The sequence below is a fragment of the Vulpes lagopus genome, chromosome X, assembly GCF_018345385.1.
Source record: "Vulpes lagopus strain Blue_001 chromosome X, ASM1834538v1, whole genome shotgun sequence".
Lineage (NCBI taxonomy): Eukaryota > Metazoa > Chordata > Mammalia > Carnivora > Canidae > Vulpes > Vulpes lagopus.
In genome coordinates, this window is record NC_054848.1 from 41,790,309 (window position 1) to 41,817,787 (window position 27,479).

A 27,479-nucleotide genomic window follows, 5' to 3' on the forward strand; every position below is an offset into this window, starting at 1 on the left:
CCCATGTCGGGCTCCCTGCATGGAGCCGGTTTCTCCCTCTGCCTGTGTCTCTCCCTCTCTCTCTGTGTGTCTCTCATGAATAAATAAATAAAATTTATTTTTTTTTAAAAAGCAGTCTTATTGAGCTTAAGTTATGTGTTGAGCTGAGTTAGAATGAAGAAGAGTGAAATAAGGAGCATACAGCCTGAATCAACTACAGTCAACTGTCCTATTTCTAAATATGGAGAGGAGAAAGATTATTATCTGTAGTGGTCTGCATATGCACTAATTATCTAGGAAGATAAACGAGTCTTAAACATCTGAAGACTTTTTTCATAAAGAAACACATATGAATTTTAACAGCAATACCATTTTCACCTAGTAGGTTGGCGAGACTTCATGTCTCATGACTCAGGCTGTTGTAAAATTGGGACTCACATACACTGCCAGTGGGAGAGCAAAATGGCCATGCTGACTCCTGTTGGACCTGACATGCTTGCTTCTACCTCAGGGCCTTTGCACTTGCTGTTGCCTCTTACCTGGAATACTTTGTCTATAAATAACCATGTGACTCCCTCCTTCTGGCCAATCTAGGACCCAGCTCCTAGTCTGCCTGTCAGTGAGGCCTCCCTGACTACCCCCTCACTGCTGCCCACCTCACCCCCCACCCTGTCACCACATTCATATCATTTATTTTCCTCATTGTGCTCATCTCTATCAGAAATGACTGATGCCTTTTCTTCTCTTCTGCTAGATCAGGGATCAGCAAATTTTTTTCTGAAAAGGGCCAGATAATAAATAGCTGAGGCTTGGTGGGCCATGTGGTCTCTGTTAAAATTCCTCAAAAGCCCTGCTGCTGTAGCACCAAATATGTAAATGACAAGCATTATTGCATTCCAATGAAATATTTGCAGCACTGAAATTTATATTTCATAATTTTTAAGTGTCACAAAGTGTTCTTCTTTTGAGTTTTTTTCCCAATCACTTAGAAATGTGCAACTATTTTTGGCTCAGTGGCCATACAAAGGGCCAGCGGGCTGCTGAATTTGGCCTATGAGTCACAGTTTGCCTACTTCTGTGCTAGAGCACCAACTACAGGGATTACTGTCTGCTTGATTCACTGTTCAAACCCTAGAACCTAAAACAGTGCCTGGCATGCAGGAGGCTCTTAAAAGATATTTCTTGAGTAAGGAAATGGATGGAACAATGAGTTGGGTAGCAAGTGACCAAAGGAGTGGACAAGCAAATGGACATTTGCAAGCAGGCTTGTTCCTACTCTCAGGGCTTCAGTTTACCCTTGTCTGAACCTAGGCAGGCTCCCCCAAGAAGACTTAGAAAGAGATCAGAAGGCTGAGGCCAGGGACACCTGGGTGACTCAGTGGTTGAGTGTCTATCTTCGGCTCAGGCAGGTCCTGGAATTGAGTCCCACATCAGGCTCCCCACAGGGAGTCTGCTTCTCCCTCTGCATAGGCCTCTGCCTCTCTCTCTGTGTCTCTCATAAACAAACAAACAAACAAACAAACAAACTTAAAAAAAAGAAGGCTGAGGCCAGAATTGCAATTCAGCATCTTTATTCTTCCCCTTTAGCTCGAGAGTCCTCCTGACAAACAACTTCTGCCAGGAGAGGCAGAAAGGACTGGGTTGGGCAAGGATTCCCCAAGGACCTGGTCTCCTCAAGTGGGGTTGGGCTTAGGGCCTTGATCCAAGCTCAGCATCCCTGGGAAGGAGGGAAGCAGACCACTCTGCAACCTCTGTGGCCCCCCTACCTCCAACAGCCTTGTTAATGGGAACCAGCCACCTCCACATGCCAGGCAGGAGGGACCCTGGAGAGTGGCCCCATCTTCCTCCATATGCACAGGGGCCCAGGGCAGTGCAGGGCAAGGTCAGTGTCCAGACACTTGGCTCTGGCCTGTGGCCCAGTTGGCAAACATAAAGCCTAGACTGATTGCCATGAAGAGGACCCCCAGGAGACCAAAACACAGAGCCTGTGGATGAGAGAGAGAGAAGATGGGGCTGGTGGGGTCTCCACACCAGAGCTCCTCCTGAAAATGTTCCTCAAGCCCTCTATCCCCTCCAGAGTGCCCCATTCATTCCTGACCCTCCTACTCTCTCCCCTTCCTTGTCACCAGCCCCTTCCAAAGAATTCTCCATCTTTCTAGAACCCTTCATAGAGTATTCTACTTTATCCTCCTTGAAAGTGCTCCTGACCCTCTTCTAATAGTGGTCCTCCCGTCTGTCCGTAGAATGCTCCCTGTCTTTGCAGATCCTGCTGCTGCTGCTGTTTGCCCAGCCCCTTCCTCAGACAATCTCCTTCATTCTTCCAGACCCCCTCCACCCCTGCCCCCAGCCCCCAGCCCCCTCTTGAAAATGTTCCTTTTATCTCTGGCCATCCTGGAGTGGTCCTCCTCAGAATACTCCCTCTTTCCCTAGCCCTCCCCTGGAATGCTCACCTGGATCTTAGGCCAGGAGTAGAGGGGCTCCACCTCAGATGGGACAATGCGGAGGTAGAAGATGCTAGGAAGGATGAAGATGAGGCTGGGGGCTGAGGTGGACCCTAGGGGACAAACAGGGAGGACAGAAATCAATGCTGGCTTGGAGTATAAGGTCCAGATTAGGTGGGGTCTGGGACTGGAGTGGGGGTACTGACCAATAACCCCAAAGATATCCCGGATGGTTGGCACGCAAATGACAAGAACGTTGACCAAGACAAGCAGGATCAGGGCTATGGCCACATGTCGTGGCCAGCTGAAGTCCCTGCTTGGGAAGAGCAGCTGCTGCAGGGCCCGGCGGATCTGTGGTCAGAGTAGCGTAGGACACTAGTCAGGGTCCAGGTACTGCCTCCCCTGCTCCATGTGGTCATATGACTTGAACTGTACCCTCTGAGCATCCATCTGTGCCTCCCCCTGTGGGAGATCCCTCATCCTCCCTCCATCTGACTATCTACATGTCCACCTCATCTGACCATCCATCTGAACCTCCACCTTCCTAATGAGCATCCTGTTGCCCTTCTGACAATCCACACCTCCTCCTTCCCTCTGCTCACCGCCTCCCTCCCCTCCGTGCCTCTACCTGCTATCCGAAGTCTCTGCCTCCATGGATGACCACCCTCTCGTCCTTCTATTCTGTCTGAGATCCCTGCCTCTCTCTCCATCATCTGACTACCTCTACCTCCCTCCTCTGTCTGGTCATCCCACCTCCAAATCTGAGAGCCTGGCCCCTCCTATACCTCACTCCTTCTGCCTTCACCCTTTTCCTGTCCATCCCTATTTCTTCGTTGTGACTGTCCATCTGTCTCTGCCTCTACCCTGTCTGACCATTCCCGCCTCCCTCTTCTGTCTAGCCAGATGTCTGTGCCTCCTCCCTCCAACTGACCACCCCTCTCCCCTTCATTCTCTCTGGCGTGCCACCTATGTCTCCTTTCTATCTGATCATCTATTTTTGCCTTCTCTGTCCATCTGACAACTTTGCCTTCCCTATCTGCCCATCCCTGCCTCCTCCATCCATCCATCCACTCCTAGCTCCACCCTACAGCCAAACATCCATGCCTACACCCTCCACCCATCCATCCATCCATGTCCATCCGCTCCATGGGCCCACCCTTTGACCCCACGTACAGGAAACAGCACGACTGGCACAGTAAGAGTCACCGCAAGCAGCACAGCCAAGCGCACGCAGAGGATGAGCAGGTCCTGCTGGCTGTACATGTGCAGCATCTCCGCCTCCACGCTATCTGGGCCATGGGATGTGGGACATGGGATGCAGGATGTGCTGGGAGCACCAAAACCAGTGTCCCAGAAACAAACATCACACACACACATCACACACACACACACACACACACACACACACCAACCAAATCCACATGTGTGATGTGCACCCTCTCTGGAAACTGATGGGTCCAGGGCATGGAGGCAAAGTGCTCAGGCTCCTGCCCCAGCAGTCTGCCTAGCCCCCACTCCAGCTCCCACCCAACCCTGGCCCCGGCCCCACTCACTGTAGAAAGTAAGGTATCCAAAGGTCGCCGTGAGCCCATACATGCAGAACATGGCCCCAATGGACACGTTGGCCACAGCCTGCATTCTGTGCTTGGAGGGCCTAAGTCACAAAGGTTATGGAACTGTCATGCTCAGACCCTTGGACTTAGTGCAGGCCCCTCAAAATTCGCCCACATCCTCCAGAGTCACCTTCTTCTTAAGCTGATGTGCACAGGAAGTGGTACACACTGGGATGCCTATCTCTACCTCCCCTGTGTGACTAGCCAAGCCTCCCCCTGTCCATCCATCTCGGTCCATATGACCATCTTTGTCTTTCTCCTCTGTCTGACCATCTATGCCTCTCCCTCGCATCTGACCTCCATGCCGTGCCCCATCTGATCATCCGCATATCTCTCCATTGTATCTGCCCTGCCCACCCCAGTTTTGTCCACCCATTCCCCACTCTATCTGACCATCCCCATCTCCGCATCCCCATCCATGCAGGCCACACCCTCCATCTGATCATTTCTGTCTCCCCACTCTATCCATTCACACTTGTACCGGATGCTGAAAGTTGAACATTTAAGCCCTAATCAGTAAAAAGTCACCACTCTGAGTCCCCCCAAGGCCACCTCAAATCCCTCCCCTGGCACACTCTAGCCAGGATGAAGCTACAGTGCCAGGATGACATGAGGGATTGTCAGACATGATGACTATCACAACACCCATGCCCACTTGCCTGCCCACTCACCGGCAGAGCTCTGTGTAGATGGGCAGCACCTCAGGGTGGCAGACGAAGGCAAAAGCCATAATGGGCACTGTGTAGAACATCTAGGGGAATGGCCCACAACACAGGATTAGAACCTACAGGGGTCTATCCCCCACTCCTCATCCCCCTGGCCCCACCACTGCCCTCTACATCAGACACATGGAAGCCCCTGATGTCTGGTGCCCAGCTCCACTCTGAGCAGAGTGCACTATAGGACAGGAACAGAGGGCCTAAGTGTGGTGCAAGCTCTATACACGTGCCTACACACCCACCTGTGAGTCAACTGTGAACATCTGGGCCTCACAGCTTCTGTTGAGTCCCTGGATGGGAAGACCTGAGGGGTTCTTGCTGTCCACTGCTGTTTCGTTGAAACTTACAGCACAGCCAAGCTGGAACTTCTTATAGATAACCTGGGGGAGGGTGGGGAAGCGAGGTCACAGGGAAGGCTATGTCCCAATGTTCCAATGCTTTCTTTAATTTTTTCATGTCCTTCTCCCTCAGACTCACCGAAATGAGGAAAAACAGCATACAGGTCAAAGAGAGACCACTGGTATACCCCAGGTAGCCTGCAAAGGGTAAAATACAGAGCCTCAGAAATCAAGGAACCCTCCAACAGCAAATATCAAACCCTAGTTTGGCCTTTAGGGCTACCTCACCCCAATTAGGCCACAGATATTTACACAAGCTTTTACTTCAACCTGGGCAAGCCTCCACCTCCATAGCAAACTCCTATTCATCTGTTAAAACCCACATCACACAAGCTCTCCCATGGGATTTCACAACCCTTGACAATGGGGATTTTCTCAGTCTGGCTCCCCTTCTCTAACTCCACTATCCAATGACCAACACAGGAAGTCTCTTACCCAAGTGTCTCATGAGGGCCAGTGGCAGGATGATTAACACACTGACGATGATGATGAGGAGGTTTCCCTTCAAGAACCAGCCCCTGGGGAGATAGGCAAACACAGTGACTAGCTGCCTGCCAAAGAAAACCATCAGGCATACACTCATAGAAGACAGCCGAACAGATGGATTTCTGCCCACAGTCAGGAAAGATGAGCTGACACCTCAGCTGTGAGAAGTCATTCAGGCAGTCACAATGACAAATGGCACAACAAGATCAACAAAAACAGCCAGACTGATTATCAGACTGTTAGATGAACCCTGTTAAAGGGACACAGCTAAGAACACACACACACAGCCAGACAAAACTGTGCTGTCAGACTCGCAAGCGGACACACAATCAAATGGGCAGACAGGACCCCAAATCAGTAAGACTCTCACAGTCCAACATAAGGTACCAGACCCAGAGTAAGTCATGACCCTGGTGCGTCTGACAGGTAGAACAACAGTCTGATGATCTGGTAGTCGGGCAATGATGCAAAGTCAAACAAGGAGACAGGAACACACACATGTGGTTGTTTAAACAGCTCAAGGTGTGTTGAACACCTAAAAGTAGCTGGACCAATTTGGCCACACAGCCAAAGCCTGAAATAGAGACAAAAATCGGCCAGCTCTTGTTGGAACCAAGCTCAAAGAAAGAGCAGGATCTCTACAGATATTGGCAGGAGGTGCCTAGGCAAGACACTTAATATAGAACTGGCTGAAAAATTGCTCACTTGTTCAAAAGAATTTTATCACCTGCCTATTATGTTCCAGGCAATCACACACTATTTCATACACACAGTTACACAGAAATAAAGCAACAAAGCACCATTGGCCATATATCTACTGGGAGCTAACTATAATAATTAGATACACCTAGTCATGTAAGTTGTCAGCTACCTAAATGGTTTCAGAATCGAACCAAAGATCTAACAGGATACACAGAGTCAGCCATCACATACAAACAGCTGAACAGATTCAGTCAGCTGTTGGATTGAAAATCAAACATACAGTCAATCAGATGTATACTCAGAACAATGGTCGTTCAACACATGGCTGGAACCACAGCAAGAGGACATATCATCATAGTTGAGGATCACACACACACACACACACACACACACACACATAGAACAAGAGGGAACTTGCCAGAAAAATGGTTGCCAAATTAAACACCGATGGGAGCCTACTGGCACATAAAGTTGGAGCAAATCACATATAGATAGCTGGCACCACAGTACACTGCACATTTACACTTATAGCTAGAGAGATTTAGCAAGCCTGATGGACCCTGAATCAAACAGAATCCGCTGGACAGGGAAAAGTCAGAGTAAGCAAATGTCAAACGCACATGGTTGGAATCACAGCATACGGGACACAGCTGTAGTCAGCTGTCGTACAGCTGGCCAGAGAATCTGCCAATACAACAGTCCAGAACCAAATCCACAGAGCTTAGGTCTACTTGATGTGTACAGTCACATGGTCAGCATCAGAGTACACTGGACATATGGAGTCAGCTACCAAAAAGAATCAGCCAGAATAACAGTCACAAAAATCAACACATGGTCTACCAGATAGTCAGAGCAACAGTCACACATTCTGTTGGCATCACAATATACAAGAATCACAGTCTGACCAAACTGGCTTGCCCAAGTCTCAGAGCACCTGGGAGTCAGCTGAGCACAGAGTTCCAGACAGCAGCCAGACCGCACAGGTAATGTCAATGGCCTACAGGCCAGAGCCAAGGGGTGTTGCTCACTCACCCCTCGGGGTCCATGTCCAAGAAGGTGCCGATAACCAGGGGGAGTTCGGATTTGATGATGAACAGGTAACTGGACATGGCTGGTGCAGGTGGGGGGAGGTATAAGCAGAAGGATTCCCCTCATCCCCCCAGCCCATCCTGAGGAGGCCCACCCCACCCCACCCTCTTCCCCCAAGCTGATCCCCTACCTCCCAGAGTCCTCACCCCCAACATTGTGCAGACAGATCACGGCAGCCACCACTACCTTCCCCACAGGCCCCAGCGCCCTCTGTCCCAGCTGCTCATACGCTCGGATGCCTGGAGTAGGGAGACAGGAAGGAATGGTTTGTGGGTCCAAGAGGCCAGGCCGGCAGAGGAGAAATGGCGGGGGGGCAGCGAGGGTCAGGGAGCTGAGGAGTTGGGGCTTGGGGTACTTGGGTCTGATTGATGGAAGCTGGAGGTGAGGGTTAAGCAGTTAGAGGTGGGCTTGAGATGGAGCCTGGGAGGTAGGATCTGTGACCAGGGAGACGGTTGGGGGTTGAATGTGGGTAGTGGGTGTCTTGGGGTTGTGGGGCTGGCTTCCACAATTAGGGGAGAGCTGGAGATTAAGAAGCAGGGGATTAGAAGTGGAATGTAGTAATCTGGGTGTGGGGAGGGTCTGAGAAATAAGGTCTGATACCAGACTGAGGGGTGAGGATCTGGGAGCCCAGATACATTCTGAGGGCAATGCACAGTCTGAGGCCTGGAGTCCAGGGAGTTGAGTATGGGGTCTGAGGTCCTGAGTCCAGGATCTGGGGTCAGTGTGGTATGCTCAGAATCTAGGGTTTGGGTTGAGGTCTAGGGTCCCAGGTCAGAGGGCTGGGTCGGGAGTCTGGGATCCAAGATCTGGGTTGAGCTCGGGGCCTTACCTACAACACCAGCACAGGTCAGCAGGAGATGGATGGAGTACGAAGACAGAAGTGCAATGCACAGCAGCAGGGCCCTATGGCAGATGGCGCAGCTCAGACTTGGCCCCCAGGCCTCCTGCAGGCCCCACAAGGCGCCCAGGCCCCCTCCCCCACCCCCGCAGGCTGCCCAAGACTCACAAGAAGAAGAGGATCCCCGTATGGGCCATGGCATAGGCCAGTCCCAGGATGCCACTACCCATGATGGCGTTGCTAAGATTGAACACTGACATTCCAAACGATGTCTTCCCCTCGAACTGCAGGTAAGGGGCAAGGCACGGGCACACATGGGGAGGGAGACCAGGTAAGGATATCAGGGCTGGGGCCCAGGAAAGACTAGGGGAGAAGTGACTGGGGCCAGGAGACACCCAGAAAGGGCCACGGAATGGAGGCTAAGAAGCAAAAGGAGGTGAAACCACGGGGAAGCTGGGAAAACAGGAGCTAGGAAGAGCTAGGAGAAACTTTGGAGGGGAACAGCTAGAAGAGGAGTGTAACAGGGGAGGGTGGAGCAGCCACCAGAGGCAAAACAGCTAGGGAGGGAGCAGCTGGGGACCGGGAGTGGCTGGGGCAGGAAATAGCTAGGCAGGGAAGCCCCGGGACGAGGGAACAGTAGGGGAAGAGATGAGTTGGGCAAGGTGCAGCTGGGACAGATCCTGGGAGGTCACTCACATCCATGAACTCAATTGGCTTCCTCCCCGGAGCAGGAGGATGGCTGGGCAGGAAGCCCTCGCGTTCCTGCCTGTAGCTGGAGAAGGCAGAGACATAGGGGCTGGTGAGAGGGTAATCCTGACCCCTGACCTTGTCCCCCTGGGCCCCCAACTCACCCCAGAGCATCCGCAGGGAGGGCTCCATTTATCTTTGGATCTTGCAGTTCCATGCTGTGGGCAGAGAAATGGAGGATGGGGGATCCGAGATGGAGCGGGCGGGGGGCGGGGGGAGCTACACAGTGGAGAGAGCTAGATATAAATCTATATAAAGATATAAATAGGGCAGGGGGTCAGACAGAGGCAGATGGAGGACCAGAGAAACGGAGATGAGGCAAGGGGAACAGAAGCAGAGGGACAGGAGAGACGGGGAGATAAATGGAGAGACTCAAAGACAACAGTGAGCGGGCGATGGAGGAAGAGATGGGAGGCAGAGAAGGGAATCCGGAGGGGAAGAGATGCCAACAGTTACTCAGACAAGCAGAAAAAGAGGGCAGCGAGAGACAAATAGAGGGGGAGGGGGGAGAGAGATTGAGAGAGAAAGAAAGAAAGAGAGAGAAACGGAGACCCCACAGCAGATGAGATGGCCATCTGGAGCTGAGATAGCCAGTCCTCCCAGACACCACACTCACTCAGTCTCGCTTGCTGCCTCTTTCCTTGCCAGCCCCCCGCACCCCCCCTTCCCTCCACCCTCACTGCTTGGCCAGGCCTCTCACTCCTTACAGGGACACGTGTCGGCCCGGCTGCCCCACCCCTCCTAACGCCCCCTGCCCCCCCTCCTCCCAGCCTGGGCCCCGAGCCTGAGCCCAGAGCTGATGCAACCTGTAGAAGGAGCTGGAGGTGGGGGGGGCGGGCTTGGAGACCCTACCCGCCGCCCGCAGGCTGCAAACTGCTCTCTGCCACAATTCTGAATATCCTTACTAGAGGCCAAAGACAATTCCCCAAACTGAGCCTCCTTCCAGGGATACAAGTTACCTCGGGACTCCCATTTAAACCTCCTTTTAGTATTTTTCTGGGACCTCTGTTAAGACTTGAGAGTCGTCTTAAACACTTGGTCTCCTGGCAGAAACAACTTTAGACACACTTCCAGGCTTAAGATCCTTCCTGGTCTTGGGGTGTCTCAGGAACCTGCCCGAGCCCTAATTTCCCTTCCTGAGGATGAGCTATCTCTATGGTCTGCATCAAAAGCCCCCTCCCAACCGCCTGATGTGTTTCTCGGGTGGGGGTGTTCCGCAATCCCCCTGTGAGCCTGGAGCCCCCTGTCTTCTGGATGGGGTGTCTCTGAAGAAACCTCCAACCCAGAGCTGACTTCTGGAAGTGCAGTATGTCAGAAACCCCCATTCAGGGTCCCCATCATTGCCAAAAGTGCCTCCAGGCAGCCCCTTCCCCAAGCCCCGAAAACCCTCCCTGGGAAGGGGACCCCCTGTCAAGGAGCCCCATCCTCAGTCTTGAGCACTCTCTGGAGACTCTCACCCGCTTGTGAATTCGCTTCCCGGGAGCAAGGCACCAAAAGGGCTCCCCCTCCCACTCACTTCCCCCGCTAGCGCTAAAAAAGGTCTCCAGGGAATTCCCTCCCTCCCCTGGAGGTTCCCCCAGGGAACCTCTCCCGGGATCCCCGACTCGTGCCTCAAGGGTCCCCAGAGCCACACCCTGGTCAGCGCCCCCTCCTCACCTTCCAGCTCCTCTCAGCTCCTGAAGCGGCAGTAACTCACTAGGGCTCTGGGACCCCACGGCCGGCGCGGCTCCCCCTCTGCGGACCCTGCCCCCGCCCCGCCCTGTAGCCAATCAGCTCCGCCGCGCTGGCGAGGTGGCTAATCAGCGCAGCCCGAGCCGCATCTGGCCCGCGGATTATTTTTTTTTCTGGGAAGAACTTTTAATTTTAATTCAGTTTCCCTCCATCTGGCTCTGGGTGGAGGAAACGGGGTGGGGGAGGAGGGCGCTCTTCTTCACCTGGACCCACGTGGAGAGAGACGGAGGTGTGGAGGGTGTGGCTTGGGGAGGAGGTGGAAAGATTGAGAGAGGATAGAGAGGGGGACAGGCGGACAGAGGCAACTGACGCGGAGATCGGACACACAGCGAGGGGGACGGATGGAGGGAAAAGATGCAGAGGAGAGACCGGAGCTAGGCAGGCAGGAGAAACAACAGGAGGGCAGAGAGGGCAGAGAGAGAGCCGTGCCGCGGAGGAGTGACAGACAGGCAGAGGGGCAGTCATAGGGAGAGAGAGAGGTACCGACAGACTCAGAGACAGGGGGTAGGCCCATGGAAGCATCTGGGGGAAGGGAACAGGCAGTCAGGCCCGGTAATAAGCAGGAGGCACAACTGGCAAATAGACAGGTGGACACAGCCAGACACATCCCCAGAGGCTGGGAACAGACACACCAGCCCAGAGAGACAAGTGGACAGAGGGAGTGGTTGAGGCAGGAAGACCCCTAGAGGAGCAGATTCAGGCAAAGGGGCAGACAGGGTGAATGGATAGATCTGAGAGCAGCAGTGAGACAGGTATAGAGATAGACACAGCCCAGCCACTATAGACTGACCTCCTATAGGTAGATAGCCTAGCCTAGCCAAAAACATACCCTCAATCTTGGGGGTCATTAGAAGGAGGCAGGGGGGCAATTGTGGTTGGGTGAGGAGTGTGGATGCACAGCGTCTGCGAACAAGGCACACCCTAAAGTCCTGGACCCCAGCCCAGGCATTGGGTGGGGCCTGTCCACGCCCTAACTGAGGAGCCCCGCTGTCTGTGTGTCTGCCTTATATGTGGGTCTGTCTATTCACTCCCATCCAAGCATGTGACAGGCATATCTGTCCCAGGCAAGGCATGTGTCTCCTGCACAGAGTCAGGCAGATTGGACTCAGGGTCCAGGCTCAACTTCAACCAGACTGCTCAAGGTCCTGGTGGACAAGAGGCCTCTGTCAGGGCCTCTTCGCCCTCCTGCCCACCCCCCACAGCGAGCATAGAATTCCCGGAAAGGCCAGGGGCTGGCTGGGGCTTCAAAGCAAGCCTAGATGCCCCCACCCTACCCGCAGTCGGAGGAGGGTAAGGGACAAGGGATGGGGCGTTTACTTCCCCACAGCAGGAGAGAGCCTCCTGCTTGCTCAGGGATCACAACCACATCCAGTGCTCAGAAACCGGAGGCCGACTCACCACCACCTGCAGGATATAAACTCGCACACAGATTCACAGCCACACACACAGAATACAGGCTGACATATGAACACACAGAGACTACACCTGGGAGAGCCCAGGCCATGGTACTGTCACATGCTCACGGCTGCATCGAATGACTTCCCACAACAGGTATCATCACTCAGGGCCTCAGCATTGCAACCAGAGAACACAGACTGACATGGGAGAGGCCTGCACTGATTTCCAGCCACTCCAGACTCATGGACATCATCGCCCATGGACTCAACAGCCAGATCCTGGAGAGCCCAACAGGCAAATCACACACAGACTCACAGCTGCACCCAGAGCACACAAATATGATTTCCTACAGCTGACAACATCATACATGGACCCCGTCCCTTGTACAGATGATTCCCACTTCCGACAATCCTGAAGGCCTATGTCCTTCATAGGGCATAGATTCACGCTCTATAATGATACCTCTATGGATACAAACTCACCTGTGAACTTGTGACCCCATGTGACCACATATGACTCTTGTCACAGAGAGGGGAATTCACAGGCAAACACAACTGTACAGAGAAGCTGCGGTCACAGACACACACACCATTTCATTCAAGCAGATGGCCACACAAAGCCACGTGCACACAAAGCTGTTCACAAATCAAGTCAGAAGAAACGTTCAGGGAGCGCATATACAGGTGCACAGACAGGAAAAGCTGGGGTGCAGAGAGGACACTTACTATCATTACAAAGAGGAAATCCAGAAAATACATCTCAAACTGCATGAGGAGGAAACAAAGGAACCAGATAGGACACAGTGGCCCCAAGAGAAACACCCATAGGGCACGCACAAAGGAGCTCACCATAGCCAGACACAAACGTGGCACCAGAGAAGAAAGACACACATACACAGGAGACACATGTATATGGGCAAGACACATAAACACACTTAGCACCCATAAGCAGTATAAAGGAGACACACAAACACCCAAGGAACATATACACTCAACCCCATATAGATGATTTGCACAAGCAGACAGCAGTGAAGCACACGTAGTGAAGCACACGTAGTTTTCACAAGTGAAACATGTGAGTCCACAAGCAGTCATAGACACAAGATACAACCAGGCAAGTTACATAGCAAGATGTGGGTGGAGCTCCCATACGTATGTTTATGGCTGAGAACATGTACAGGCAGAGGATATTCAAATACACACACACACACACACACACACACACTCCCCTCATCTATCCCAGCCTATTCTAGTGTCTCTCTCCTCTCATATTCCTCCTCCCCCACCCCCAGAGCCATACACATCTGTGCTACAGGCTGGCCAGGGAAAGAGACACCTGTCGGCAGAGGCCTTGGCCTACATGGCCATGGTATGTGTGTTGGGGGGAGGCAGGGGAGAGGTGTCTAGGGACGTGTCTAGATTTCAAGAAAAGTCGAAGCATCTGGCCAAAGAACTAGTGTACCTTGGACAAAAAAACAGATGCCCCCACCCACCACATCCCAGCAGCAACTTCCTGCCCTGATCATCCCCCTGCCCTCCCAGGGCCTTCCCCAGCCCTCCAACATTGCCCAGTGCAGGGCCACCAGGCACACAGCAGGTGCTAGATAAATGCCGCTTATCAAGTGTCATATTATCATCATTTTTACTTTTATTTCTGCCAAGCAACTTCTTCTAGAAGAGGGATGGGCCTGCATCCAGCCCCACGCCTCATAGCTTAGCTAAGTTTCAGGGCAAATGGCAAGTGTTCAACATATGCTGGTAGGAGGAAAAACAAAGGGAAAGTAAAATCTGGCTGCGGAGGGAGGGCAGCTTGCTTTAGAAGGAACAGATGTCTTTAAAGCTTGACTGAGGCCTTGAGTCTGTGCCAGGGATAAGAATGCTTTGTTAGTTCATTGAAGTAAGGTCATCTCTTGGGGTCATTTAAGGCTTTTGTTGGTTCAGTTAAAGCAGACCCTTTTGCGACATTTGGGATTCCGATAGAATCTATTAAAAGTCGGTTTGGGTTCCTGTCGGTTCTTATAAGCAGATCCCTGCTTTTCATTAAAACAGGTCACTACTCAGCAGCCTTCAGGGGAGGGAGCCACGGAGCAAAGCAGTTAACAGCATGAGCTTTCCCAGCTCTGCCACTTACTAGCTGTGTGGCCTGGAGTAAGTTCTGAAGCCTCAGGGTCTCAGCCGCACACCCCCCCAGCATAATAGCATCGAAGTCTTAGGGCCCCTGGGAAGACTGAATGAATTAATACAGGTAAAGCACTTAGAACAATGCCTGACACACAGTAATTGCCCAATAACATATTTGTGAAAGGAATTAATGAATTCTTCTCTGCCTGTGAAAGCAACCCCCCACTGGGCTGCATTTAGGATTCTAATCTCTCCTTTCAGGCAGGCTCCCCACAGAGACACTCTTCCGCCCCTCAAAGCAGCCCCTGGGCAGCAAGGCTTTTAGGGTCAGTGTCTGGTCCCCTGCACCTGGACACCCCCCCCCCTGTCTTTCCCTCCCCCGGTAAGATGCCCTCCACGGTACAGAGCTGGCCTGGCAGCTCCCTGCTCCTTGACCTCTTCAGGAGGCTGAGGGGAGGACACTTTTACACTCAGTGGGGTGCTGGGTGGGAGCTGCAGGCCGACACCCTACTTCGGGAAAAGCCTGGGGAGTTCAGAGCCTGGATCCTGTCCCCCAATTCCCCCAGCCCTGCTGGAGGAAGCAAGTTGCTTTGCAAAAAAATTAAACATCCTCTTTGTGAGAGGCAAGAAAACAGGACGTGGGAAGCATCCCACAGGGTGAACATGGGCCCCCAATGCTTGGCACCCCCTCCTCTCTGTGGAGCAGCGGCCAGGTGGCTTGAACCCTTGCTTTCTCACACTTGCTCACCTCCACAGGGGAGCCGTGTTCCCACCGCCCCCACAAGGCCCTGGAGCGCTGCTGACCAGCTCTTGCTTCCTCCCTGGCTCTTGGGAACTCCTCCGGGAAGGGCTTCTTGTCCTTGTCTCTGCTCTTCTGTCTACACCTCCCAGGGTGCCCCCCACTCCACATGAATGCAGAACGCACCACTGAGGAAAGAATAAAGGAACAAAGCAACAAAAGGGTGGATTCAACAAACATCTATTGAACACCATCTGTGTGCCTGGCCCTGTTCTAGGGCTGGGAGGCAGCAGCGAACAAGATAGAACAAAATTCCTGCCTAGCGAAGCTCATATTTCTAAGGAATGATGAATCAGTTGTTGACTTCTTTGAATACTCACCAAACTTGTTATCACTTCAGGGTCTTTGCACTTGCGGCTGGCTGCTGGTGCCTGGAATGCTCTTCCTCTAAATATTCCTTGGGTGCATTTCCCTTTAGGTCTCAGCTCAAAAGCCACTTCCTCAGAGAAGTCTTCCGTGACTATGCTGTCTAAAAAAGCAACTCAACCCCTCTGTTTCTCTCCATCCCTTTCACCCTACTTTGTTATTCTTCATTCCTTTTTATCACCACCTGACATCACATTGTATATTTACCCCTATAACAGGATGTTTAATTTAGTACAGTGACTAGAATAAGTAAATGTATATGGATACCACTATATTTATATATATCAGCATATACATTTAAATATATGCATAAGATGATATGTGTATTTTATATATATACTATACAAAATACATAAATATATTATACACTTTCTTATATTTACATGTAATAGTATATTTATTTCTTACAAATATATAACCTATACACTAGTGAATATTATACATCACTATATTTCTTTATAATCACATACATATTAAGCAGCATATATGTTTATACACCTAATGTAGTATACAGCCTCTCTATATATCTATAAACTGGGGATGATTACAGTAACTACTTCATATAGTTGTCATTAGGATTAAAATGAGTTCCAGGAAAGAATCCAGCAGTGCACTGGAGCCAAGTTTGCAGACTGCTTTTTCAATTTTCAGGAATATCGCGACAGAGTTGTTAAGCAGTTATTATTTAAAATGAAATAATATAAACTTACAATTAAATAAATGAGATTATTTATTATTTAGAAAGTGATACTCAAAACTCGTCACTTCCTATTTTACTACATTTCACTATTCTCTATGCTTTGGAGGTCTATTTGAACTGTATGGTAGAAATATTACACTAATGCATCTCTTCCGAATTTTGTTCCGTGACTACACGTCAGTAATTTAAAATCTGACAAGATAATAGTATGGAAAACTGGCAAATGTGAGAAATCGGGGCTTTCTCCCTCCCCGCCCCCAGCCCAAAGAGCTCTTTAGTCATTTACCAGCACACCACTGAGAGCACTTGGAATAGATGCTTGACATATGGTAAATGCTTTAATGCTTCCATTACTATATTTGCTTGTGCTTGTGCTTTAATGCTTCCATTACTATATTTGCTTGTGCACCGCGATGCAGTTTTTAGTGGGTTGAAGTTAAAAACGTTTGAGGAACACAGAATCACAAAAGGACACTGTGCTGAACTACGCCTATTTAAATCCTCCCGATAACTCTGTGAAGCTATACCACTCATTAGCCCTATTTCACAGAGGGGGAAACTGAAGTTCTGAAAGGTACAACTCAAGTGGGTTCGAATTTGGCCACAGACCGGCTTCCGCGCTCTAGCGCACTTAATTAACGCACTTTCCTTTTTTAAAGATTTTTCTGCTTATTTATTCATGAGAGACACAGAGAGGGGGAGAGAGAGAGAGGCAGAGGAAGAAGCAGTCTCCATGCAGGTAGCCCGACGTGGGACTCGATCCCAAGTTTCCAGGACCACGACCTGGGCCGAAGGCGGCGCTAAACCGCTGAGCCACCCAGCTGTCCCTTAAAGTACTTTCCTAACAAGTTCTAGGACTCTAGCTCTAATTTCACTTCGCAACACGCCTAAAACGAATGGATTCCGTCGTGCGCGTTGCATCTTGGGAAATGTAGTCCCCGGTGAACACGCTGGTCCGAAATAGGAGGGGCGGGGAGTGAAACGATCTTAGCCTTGGAAAAAAGGAAGGGTCAGTTCTTGCGCCTCGCGGTATTTCAGCCGCACAGTGCGCGACTTCAGCCACTCGGCTCGGCCCCATTGCATGCTGGGAACAGCAGTCCATGAGACCAGCTACGTCAACACAAGATGACGGGGCTCACGTTGTACGTTCAGGTCGGGTTCGCGCCTAGCCGAGCCTTCTCGTTCCAAGATGACAGGCTTGCCACTCTGCGGGAGCCCGTAGGCATGCGCGACAGGCATTTGGACTAAGAACACAAACTGAAGCCTTACGATTTCTGGCGGGTCCGCGCTCTCGCCGAGTCTCGGGCTATTCACCGACTAGTCTCCTCGTCCCCCTTCTCCCCACTCTGAAAGCTAAGGTAGGCCTTGGGGGAGCGGAGGACGTGGGTCCAGGCCGAGATGGTTGAGGCACGCCTGCGCCGTCCCGCTGGTGAGGGAAGGAGGGAAGTTCGCCTTCCGTGCTGCAGCCGCATAGTCTGGGTGGCTGGTGCCGGTTGGGCTGCAGGCGCCAAGGTTTGTCTGTAGAAGGAAACCGCTGTGCGGGGTGGACTGGGAGGTTGGAGGGCACAGGGGTCCAGGTATTGGAGGAACTTCCTTGAATGGGGTCTGGTGGTCCCAATGGGGACATGGGCTTTGAGGCAATGATGCGAGACCGAGAGCGTGGCCAGAGGACTGTTAGTGGGGCAGGTAGGTGAGTTGCAGGAAAGTACTGGGGGTCTGATGGGCATTGTTAGCGTGGAATCGATGGGGGCTAATAGGAGTGCTTTAATCAACATGTTCATGGGGGCCAGGGGTGTGTTCATTGATGAAAGAAGGTGGTAGACTGGGCAAGTAGAAAGAAGATAACAGGAGGTGGATGGGGGTATGATCCCTGAGGGACTGCTGAGGTATGTTAAACAAGTTAATAAATAAAGAGCGATGGGACAGTAGTAAGCCAAACAATAATGGTGAAGCTATGGAGGGAATAATAGAGGCCAGTGGGAGTCGTGATCAAGGAGCCAATGGGGGCAGTGATCACAGAAAAGTGAATGGGAGGGAGAAGGTGTGTTGTAGTCAAAAGGTTTGGGTGATGTAGCATGGTAATTGAGGAATTGATGGGAACAGGGTGAACAAAGAGAGGGTAATAGTAAGCTGTTGTGGTGTGATCAAGTGATTATTGAGGGGGCAAGGTGGACATTGAGGGAGAATGGGGAACTGATGTTTGATCATAGGGGTTAACATGTGTGATAATTAAAGGATTACAAGGGCTAATGGTGAGATCTATGAGGGATCAGTTGGAGGGCTGATTAAGAGCATAATAGGAAGCTAATAGGCCAGGATTTTCTACATATTCATGGAGATTGATAAAGATGAAGTAATAAAGGAGTTACTGGGGGCCTAATTTATTAATGGGGAATGGAGTAGGGAGAGATTAAGGGAGTGAGGAGTACAATAAAGTAGTATTAGGATAATGGGGATAAAAGCAAGGGATTTATAGTGGGCTGATAGAGGTGTATGAATTTAGAGGCCATGAAGACAGCTGGGGAGATGGTCAGTGAGATGTTAATGGGGATGAGGTGAGTGGAGATGCATTCAAAGTCAGTGTTACAGTGTTATGTGTGGAGTATGGGGGGCAGCAGTGGGAGGTCAACGGGGTCGGTAATGGGGCATCTATTAGTGTTGGGTTTGGGGATCTGTGAGGTGAGTGGAGGAGTCTGTGGAGTGAACAGGGTGGGTTCTGTGGGGTGAGCAGTGAAGCCTTAGAGTTCAGTGATGGAGTCCCTCAGGCCTTGTGAGGTCAGTGGGGTTAGGGACTGGGCTCTACTTTTCCCATCTGCTGAGTGAGCTGTCATGGGGTTAATGGGGGCGGTTGTGTGGTTCTTATTGCCCTGAAGACATAGATGGTAGCCCACTCACCCAGTTACTGATACAGTGCAGCATCAGCTTACTGTTGGCAGATCCCTGGGCAAACAGCGTGTGAGATGGGACGGACATCGAAGGACAAGCGGGATGTCTACTACCGCCTGGCCAAGGAGAATGGCTGGCGTGCCCGCAGTGCCTTCAAGCTGCTACAACTTGACGAGGAATTCCACCTCTTCCAAGGTCCCCACCTGGCGGGCGAGTTACTGGGGAATGGGGTGGGCAAAGGAAATCGAAAAGTGGGCCATGCCTGCAGAGCTTCCTATGGTAGGTGGGCTGACTGGGAGGGTCTATGGGGCAGGGGCCAGGCAGGAAGAGGGGCAGGTACTTGAAAGGAGTTGGGCATGGGTAGATGTGGGTGGAAAGGGGTGAACTTTGCAGGGCTCGGGGTTGGAGAGGTGGCTGCAACTGACCATTACACCTTCCTGTGTGTGCTCAGGCGTGACACGGGCAGTTGACCTATGCGCAGCCCCAGGCAGCTGGAGCCAGGTGCTGAGTCAGAAAATTGGGTGAGTGTGGAGTCCCAGATGGGGCAGCCAGGAGGGTAGGCCAGGTCAGGGATGAGCCAAGAGTAAAAACTGGGCTGACATGGGTCATATTGTCCACAGGGGCCAGGGTTCCGGCCATGTGGTGGCTGTGGACCTTCAGGCTATGGCTCCATTACCAGGTGTGTTACAGATCCAAGGGGACATCACCCAGGTAAGAGTATGGCTGGGGGTATTGGGGTATATCCTGGGCCAGAGCCCCTCTAACCTGGCAGCTACGCAAAGTGGAAGAGAAAGAGAGAGAGCAACCAAGAGAACCTGAGAGAGTGTAACAATGGAGAAACAGAGCCAGCGGGTCATAATCGCAGAGACAGCTAAAAATGATGGGACTGTCCCCAGAGATGGAGCCCAGTCTTAGACCAGCAAAGCCTGAGGGTTTGGCTGACCCAAGGTTGCTGGCTAGGACCATGGGCAGGTGGGGTTAGAGGGCTGCAGACAGGGGGGCCTGGGACCACTTGTCTTCCCTCTCTTCCATAGCTGTCCACTGCCAAGGAGATCATCCAGCACTTTGAGGGCTGCCCAGCGGACCTAGTGGTGTGTGACGGGGCTCCTGATGGTAAACAGCAGGGGTTGGGAGACCAGGCGGGGCCCTGTGTGTGTCCTTCTCTGTGGCTCCCACATCTGTTGGCTTCTTTCTTTCTCTCTCTTTTTTTTAGAGAGGTGGGGGCAGAGGGAAAGGGAGAATCATAAGCAGGCTCCATGCCCAGTGTAGGACATGGGGCTCAGTCTTACAACCTTGAGATCATGACCTGAGCTGAAATCGAGAGTTGGACACTGAACCAACTGAGCCTCCCAAGCACCCTCTGTTGGCTTCTTTCACCACTTCAGCTACTCCCTGCCTTCCCTCTGCTTTTAGCTGTCCCCCCACATCTAGCAATTTCTCCCTACCCCTGCTTCCTCAATCTCTGCTTCTGTCTCCTCCATCTCTACACCCTACTGTTTTGGTTTTGGCTGCTATCTACCCTTCCCTTTGCCCATCTCTCATATGCAACCGTTTCTATTGTGCTGATCATTCATGTTTTTCAGTCAGCTGTTCACTCAGTGCACATTTATTGAGCATCTATTATACGTCGGGCACTGTGCTACATGTGGGGAAGACATTTGTGTATAAAATTCTTTTTTTTAAGATTTTATTTATTTGTTCATGAGAGACACAGAGAGAGAGAGAGGCAGAGACATAGGCAGAGGGAGAAGCAGGCTCCATGCAGGGAGCCTGATGTGGGACTCGATCCTGGGACTCCAGGATCACGCCCCGAGCCAAAGGCAGATGCTCAACCACTGAGCCACCCAGGCGTCCCTGTGAATAAAATTCTTATGTGACCTCATAGACCTAATATTCTAGTGAGAGCAGAGGGAAAAGAAACAAATGATGGAGTCACATAGTATGTGAAGAGATAATAGGTACCATGAGGAAAGTCAATGGAAAGGAGGGGACAGGGAGTACCTGTTGGAATTTTAAGTAAAGCGGATGGGAAGGCCCCCAGGACTTTAACACAAAGACCTAACAGAGGTGAGGGAGTAGTCCAGGGGCATATCTGGAGAAAGAACAGTCCAGGTAGAGGGACCAGCTAGTGCAAAGGCCCCGAGGTGGAGGATGTTTGGCATATGCGAGGGCCTGTGAGGATCAGAGTGGTTAGGGACGCCTGGGTGGCTCAGCGGTTGAGCATCTGCTTTTGGCTCAGGGCATGATCCCAGAGTCCTGGGATCGAGTCCCACATCAGGCTCCCTGCACGGAGCCTGCTTCTCCTCTCTCTTCCTGTGTCTCTGCATCTCTCTCTGTCTCTCATTAATAAATAATTTTTTTAAAAAAAAGGATCAGAATTGTTAGATTAGAGGGAGTGAGGGGGAAAGTGGTAGCAGGAGAGGTCAGAGAGACAGGGTGGGGGAAGGTCCTTGTGTGGGGTCCTCGTGGGCCCCAGTGAGCATTGTGGCTTTTTCCTTGAGATGAGAACTCAGAAAAAATCATGAGACGGTTGTGAGCAGAGGAGGGCCATGCCTGGCTCAGCTTATGACCGGACCCCTCTGGCTGCTCTGAGCAGTGTGAGGGGCAAGGGTGGGAGGAGGAGGCGACTGCAGTAGCCCAGGTGGACAGTGTAGCCCAGAGTGGTGGTGGCAGAGATGAGAGGATCAATCCAGCAGATCTTCTGCAAGTACAGACAACAGGACTTGTTAATGCTTCAACATGGATGTGAGGAGAGAACAGAGTGTGTCAAGGTTACTGAGGTTTTTGGCCTAGAACAGCTGGAAGGATCAGATGGAATGGGAAAAGTGGGGTAAGGAGAGAGGTTTGAGCAGGAAGGTCAGGAGTCTGGTCTTGGACATGCTGAGTCTGAGATGTCCAGTCTGATCTGTGAGTCAGGTGCTCAGAGGAGCAGTCTGGGTTGGAGGTAAGAAATAATAATAATGATACTTGTGTATAAGGTGGTTTTGAAAATTCAAATGAGTTCCTAAGGGTTCAGAGCCCAGAACACACATCCAGTTGGCAGGTGGTAATTTGCGTGCAGAACCTCAGTAGGAGGAGAGCCTGGGAAATGGTTGTAGCATCCTGACCTGTCTGGGACGAGGAGATAGCCAGAACCGGCTGGCCCCCCTAACACTGTTCTTCTTGCTACAGTAACTGGCCTCCATGATGTTGATGAATATATGCAGGCCCAGCTCCTCCTAGCCGTGAGTAACCTTGGCCACCCCTGCCTCAGTTTGGACCCCTCATGCCTGTCTCCACCTCAGCCTTAGCCATTTGTCCTGCCCACAGGCTCTGAATATTGCTACACATGTCTTGAAGCCAGGGGGATGCTTTGTAGCCAAGGTGAGCATTGGAGGACCTGATGAGGGCAAAATAGGGGTCCTCCAGGGCCGCCCTTGTGCCTTCATCCCCTGTCTCCTCGCCCTACAGATCTTCCGAGGCCGGGATGTGACCCTGATCTACAGCCAGCTGCGAGTCTTCTTCTCTAATGTGCTCTGTGCTAAGCCCAGGAGCAGCCGCAACTCCAGCATAGGTCAGTGGGGTGCAACGGGCAGGCAGGCAGACACGAATCTTGGGGATGCATCTTGTGTGGGGTGGAGGTAGCAGTCACCCCTCGCTCTACCTTCCACCCACAGAGGCCTTCGCTGTCTGTCAGGGTTATGACCCCCCTGAAGGCTTCCTTCCAGACCTGACCAAACCCCTGCTGGACCATTCGTACGGTGAGAGCCAGAGTTCTGGGCCCCCTCCCTGGGGAGACTCTGCCCCCTTATGGAATGTATGTCTTAGGAGGGCCCTCAGCCCCACCCCTGTATGGATGTTTTGTCCCAGGAGGATCTTCATCCCAGTCTTCTCATGATTACTCTCGGGTCCCAAGTCCTGCCCCAGTGGAGATTACACCCACCTAAGTTTCTAGCCTAGGAAGACTGGGTCATGCCCCCAGGTGGATACTCCACCCCTGCACCCCTGCATGGGAATTTGGCCTCGAGAGAGCCTTTAGCCTGGTCCCTTGTGGGAAAAGGCACAGAGTCTGCTCTTAAGGTGAGCACACTTGAGTGAGACAGGGTTCAGGCAGCGTATGGTAGAATGGCAGGTGAACATAAGGCACAGCGTGAGAAGAGCAGGAGAGGGGGATGCTCTAGAACAGGTGATCTTGGAGGGGCTCCCTGAGGAGGTGATCTGAACAAAATGAAGGATTTCTGGTGGAGGAGTATGAGAGTAGTCGGTAAGTACATAGGAAGGATTTTCCGTACCCTTGCTGTAGAAGGAGTCCCAACTGGTCCCAGGCATCCCAGTCCTGTCCTGTCTTATTTCTCCCTGCTTGTCAGATCCAGATTTCAACCAATTAGATGGTCCCACTCGCATCATTGTGCCATTTGTGACCTGTGGAGACCTGAGCTCCTATGATTCAGACCGCAGTTACCCACTGGACGTGAGTGCCCAACCAGTAGTAGGCAGGGGATGGCAGGGGAGAGGGGCTCTCCTGGGTTCTCATATCCTCACCATCTTCCCCCAATGTGTCCCTGCAGCTAGAGGATGGCTCAGAATATAAGTACACTCCACCCACGCAGCCCCCCATCTCGCCACCATACCAGGAGGCCTGCACGTTGAAGAAGAAGGGGCGGCTGGCCAAGGAGCTCCGCCCCCAGGACTGCCCCATCAGCACAGTGGACACGCTGTCCCAGCCCCTGGCGGCCCCACAGTGCCACACCCTGCTGGCCCCTGAGGTCTGGAAACCTGTGGCCCAGGGCCCTCTGTGCCCTTTCTCTGAGCCCACAGTGAGCCCCTCTTAGTGCACCTCTCTCTGTCCCCAAATGGCGTGGTTCTGGGGCAGGGTGGAATGCTCATCCCTGCCTCCCAGCAACTATAAAAAGTTGATGGGTAAAACCAAGTGTAATGAATGGAAAAGCTTGGCAAGTACCTGAGTCATTTTTCTTTTTCTTGGGTAGGTGGAAGACAGTGAAATGAATTGTTCGCCTTAATACACTCAGGTAAATTTGCCTTTTTAGCTAATAGTTTGAATGAAGGGCACCTTTAAGAAAAAAAACTCAGGAAAATTTCACCTTTGAAATGTTTGTATCAACTGATAAGATTTCAGTCAGCCCACCTTTACTAAGTACCTGATGTCACATGCCAAGAACTGCTTTCAGCGTTTTAGGTATGGAGGCATTCAGCAAACTGTTTCTTAACCACACGCTGTGTGCCAGGCATTGTTCTAGTTTGGGAGATAGAGCAGGGAACAGAACAGGCAAATATTCTGGTGCTGGTGGAGCTTCCAGATTGGGAAAGGGGTAATAAAAACAGCTTATTAATGCAGGAGTTTCTACACACGGCATACACATAGATACATTATATATGCATACTTGTACACATACACATTTCTAGCTTTCATTTCAGTATATATAGCTTAAATTATACTGTAGATATAAAGGCATATTTATATAAATATATCATATATATATGTAAAGGTAATAAGGGATATAAAAAAATTTTTTTAAAGATTTTATTTATTTATTCATGAGAGACACACAGAGAGGCGGGCTCCATGCGGGGAGCCTGATGTGGGACTTGATCCCGGGTCTCCAGGATCACACCCTGGGCTGAAGGAAGATGCTTAATTGCTGAGCCACCCAGGCATCCCAAGAATTATTTTTAATAAAGTAAGGTAAACAGAATCAGGAATTTCAGGGGTGGCAGTTTTTCAGTTTTTAAAAGGGTTATCATGGAAGGGCTTACTGAGGTAATGTTTGAGCTAAGACCTAAAGGAGATGAGGGAGGGAATGCATGTGTTCATCTAGGGGAAGAATGTTCCACGGAGAGAGAATAGCAAATGCAAAGATCCTGAGGTAGAACTATGGCTGGTGTGTAAGGGAGTAGCGAGGGGCCAGTTCTGCTCTTAAGAAATAAGTACCAGGGGATCCCTGGGTGGCGCAGCGGTTTGGCGCCTGTCTTTGGCCCAGGGCGCGATCCTGGAGACCCGGGATCGAATCCCGCATCGGGTTCCCGGTGCATGGAGCCTGCTTCTCCCTCTGCCTGTGTCTCTGCCTCTCTCTCTCTCCGTGACTATCATAAATAAAAAAAAAAAAAGAAAGAAATAAGTACCAGAATTCTTCACTGGCACTATTTGTACCCTCAGGCTAGATATAGCCCAAACATCTATTAACTGCAGAGTGGATCATTAAATCATGGTATATTCACAGTGGGGAATTGCACAGCAATGAGAATGAACATACTACAATTATGAAAACACCTTGTCCTTAAACTGAACCTATATAAAACATGTAAGTGTGTATTTTTCTGTATGTTACAGTTCACAATAGAAGTGGTAGGGGGAAAGGTCAAAAAAATGTTAGTACTGGGGCACCTGGGTGGCTCTGTCAGTTGGGCATCTGCCTTGGGCTCAGGATGATCCCGGGGTCCTGGAATCAAGCCCCACAATCAGGCTTCCTGCTCAAGGCGGAGGCTGCTTCTCACTTTGCCTCTCCCTCTGCTTGTGCTCTCTCTCTCTGCCTGTCAAATAAATAAATAAAATATTTTTTAAGTTTTTAAAAATATTTTATTTATTCATGAGAGACACAGAAAGAGAGGCAGAGACGCAGGCAGAGAGAGAAGAAGCATGTTCCATGCAAGAAGCCTGATGTGGGACTCAATCCTGGGACTCCAGGATCACGCCCGGGGCCGAAGGCAGACGCTCAACTGCTGAGCCACCCAGGCATCCCAAGTACTGACATTTCTTTAAAGATTTTATTTATTGGGATGCCTGTCTTCAGCTCAGGGCATGATCCCAGGTCTGGGAATTGAATCCTACATCAGGTTCCCTGTGGGGGACCTGCTCCCTCTGCTATTGTCTCTGCCTCTCTCTCTGTGTGTGTGTGTTTCTCGTGAATAAATAAATAAAATCTTTTTTTAAAGATTTTATTTATTTATTCATAGAAATGCAGAGAGAGAGAGAGGCAGAGACACAGGCAGAGGGAGAAGCAGGCTCCATGCAGAGAGCCTGACATGGGACTCGATCCAGGGTCTCCAGGATCATGCCCCGGGCTGCAGGTGGCGCTAAACTGCTGCGCCACCGGGGCTGCCCAATAAATAAAATCTTTAAAAAGAAATGTTAGTAGTTGAGTGAAAAATGATTATAGTAGAAGTGGGAGAATGTATGTTTAAAATTTTCTCTGTCCCTGATTTTAGGTAGCTGGCAGTCTGCTACAACCCAGAAGCTGTTTGGCGGCAGGAAGACGAAAGAACTTACGTTGATGAACTGGTTTTCAAATAACTCATCAACAGGTCCTGAACATTCAAGCCCTGAGTGGTAACCCACAACTAGCAGGAGCCCAGCAAGGAAAGCAACAGCACAGTATGCCTGTCTACACCACGGAGGGGATTTTTGAGCGAGGCCTTGCCTCCTTTCTAAATCTTTCCAGAGGTGTCCTGATTATTTCTAGAGTTTACCCCCAAAGTAGGGGTTCTTCACCGTATAGAAGTCAGGGGTATCTGTGAACCTGATGGAGGAAAATCTTACATCTTTATTTTCACTAATATAACTGAAATTTCACTAATATAACTAAAATTTAGCTTTACTCCCCAATAGGAATGCTGGCAACAAATCCCAATAGTAAAAGCAGTGCCTGTTACCTTCCCACCAATACAAATTAGTTACTTTTTATGTTCCATTACAGTTTTTGCAGGCATCTTAAGATGCTGTTCACGTTTGGCACTACTTTGACTTATAGAAGATCTTATAATTTGATGTACTAATAAAAAAGTCCATATATTACTGTATGCCAGTGTTGTTTCATTTTAATATATATAGTAATATTTGTTCTCATTAACATAAGACATAAATTTAAAGTATACAACCTAATTCAATGTATACCTATTGCAGAATGATTACAGTAAGTTAATATGCATCACCTCACAGAAATTTTTTCCTGTGATAGGAACTTTTAAGATTTCTCTCTCTTCTCTCTTTTTTTAAGATTTTATTTTATTTATTCATGGGAGACACAGAGAGAGAGAGGCAGAGACATAGGCAGAGGGAGAAGCAGGCCCCCTTGTAGGGAACCTGATGCGGGACTTGATCTGGGGACTCCAGGATCATGCTCTGAGCTGAAGGCAGACACTCAAATGCTGAGCCACCCAAGTGTCCCAAGATCTCTCTCTTTTTTAAATATTTTATCTAGCCATTTGAGAGAGCAAGAGTGCAGGGGTGAGGAGGGGGAGAGAGATAAGAGCAGGCTCCCTGCTGAGCAGGGAGCCCGACACAGTGCTCGATCCCGGGACCACCCCAAGACCACAACCCAAGCCAAAAACAGAAGCCCATCTGACTGAGCTACCCAGGCATCCCCAAGATCTACTCTCTTAGAACCTTTCAAATATATGATCTGGATAATCATAGTCACTATCCAGTACCTTACAGCCCTAAACTTATAACTTGAAGTTTGTACCTTTTGAC

At 50.6% G+C, this 27,479-nt stretch overlaps 2 protein-coding genes across 12 annotated transcripts; one reads left to right on the forward strand and one right to left on the reverse strand.

Annotated features, from left to right (window-relative positions):
- Positions 1-1,533: 1,533 nt before the first annotated feature.
- SLC38A5 (solute carrier family 38 member 5) lies at positions 1,534-10,799 on the reverse strand. 3 transcript variants are annotated; one of them, XM_041741213.1, is made up of 16 exons: positions 10,669-10,799; positions 9,117-9,170; positions 8,962-9,037; positions 8,434-8,549; positions 8,257-8,330; positions 7,574-7,666; positions 7,371-7,449; positions 5,586-5,668; positions 5,230-5,288; positions 4,995-5,132; positions 4,705-4,784; positions 3,974-4,074; positions 3,594-3,709; positions 2,627-2,771; positions 2,430-2,533; positions 1,534-1,964 (listed from the first exon to the last, which is right to left on the reverse strand). In XM_041741213.1, the coding sequence occupies exons 2-16, from the start codon at positions 9,167-9,169 to the stop codon at positions 1,863-1,865; spliced, it is 1,419 nt and encodes a 472-aa protein (XP_041597147.1). In that variant the 5' UTR covers position 9,170; positions 10,669-10,799; the 3' UTR covers positions 1,534-1,862. The 3 variants fall into 3 exon arrangements, with proteins under 3 accessions (XP_041597147.1, XP_041597150.1, XP_041597149.1); XM_041741216.1 differs by lacking the exon at positions 10,669-10,799 and adding an exon at positions 10,470-10,485; XM_041741215.1 differs by lacking the exon at positions 10,669-10,799 and adding an exon at positions 9,629-9,654.
- Positions 10,800-17,202: 6,403 nt separating this feature from the next.
- On the forward strand, positions 17,203-26,806 carry FTSJ1 (FtsJ RNA 2'-O-methyltransferase 1). Of its 9 annotated transcripts, none has more exons than XM_041742102.1 (13): positions 17,203-17,484; positions 19,000-19,207; positions 19,464-19,533; positions 19,633-19,723; positions 20,047-20,125; positions 22,184-22,236; positions 22,322-22,375; positions 22,463-22,565; positions 22,669-22,752; positions 23,359-23,462; positions 23,560-23,808; positions 23,980-24,021; positions 26,216-26,806. In XM_041742102.1, the coding sequence occupies exons 2-12, from the start codon at positions 19,087-19,089 to the stop codon at positions 24,010-24,012; spliced, it is 1,041 nt and encodes a 346-aa protein (XP_041598036.1). In that variant the 5' UTR covers positions 17,203-17,484; positions 19,000-19,086; the 3' UTR covers positions 24,013-24,021; positions 26,216-26,806. The 9 variants fall into 9 exon arrangements, with proteins under 9 accessions (XP_041598036.1, XP_041598037.1, XP_041598034.1 ...); XM_041742103.1 differs by having other exon boundaries at positions 19,026-19,207; XM_041742100.1 differs by having other exon boundaries at positions 19,038-19,207.
- The last annotated feature ends 673 nt before the right edge of the window (positions 26,807-27,479 follow it).

Bases quoted from the DNA above. Each gene is read 5' to 3' on its own strand.
- SLC38A5 (XM_041741213.1), bottom strand. From the start codon at position 9,169: ATGGAACTGCAAGATCCAAAGATAAATGGAGCCCTCCCTGCGGATGCT. The intron at 5,289-5,585 runs GTAAGAGACTTC...TACCCTTTGCAG, and splicing joins GGCCCTCATGAGACACTTGG to GCTACCTGGGGTATACCAGT. The intron at 4,075-4,704 runs GTGAGTGGGCAG...TTTGTGACTTAG, and splicing joins ATCTACACAGAGCTCTGCCG to GCCCTCCAAGCACAGAATGC.
- FTSJ1 (XM_041742102.1), top strand. From the start codon at position 19,087: ATGGGACGGACATCGAAGGACAAGCGGGATGTCTACTACCGCCTGGCC. The intron at 20,126-22,183 runs GTAAACAGCAGG...TTCTTGCTACAG, and splicing joins GTGTGACGGGGCTCCTGATG to TAACTGGCCTCCATGATGTT. The intron at 22,566-22,668 runs GTCAGTGGGGTG...TTCCACCCACAG, and splicing joins CAGCCGCAACTCCAGCATAG to AGGCCTTCGCTGTCTGTCAG.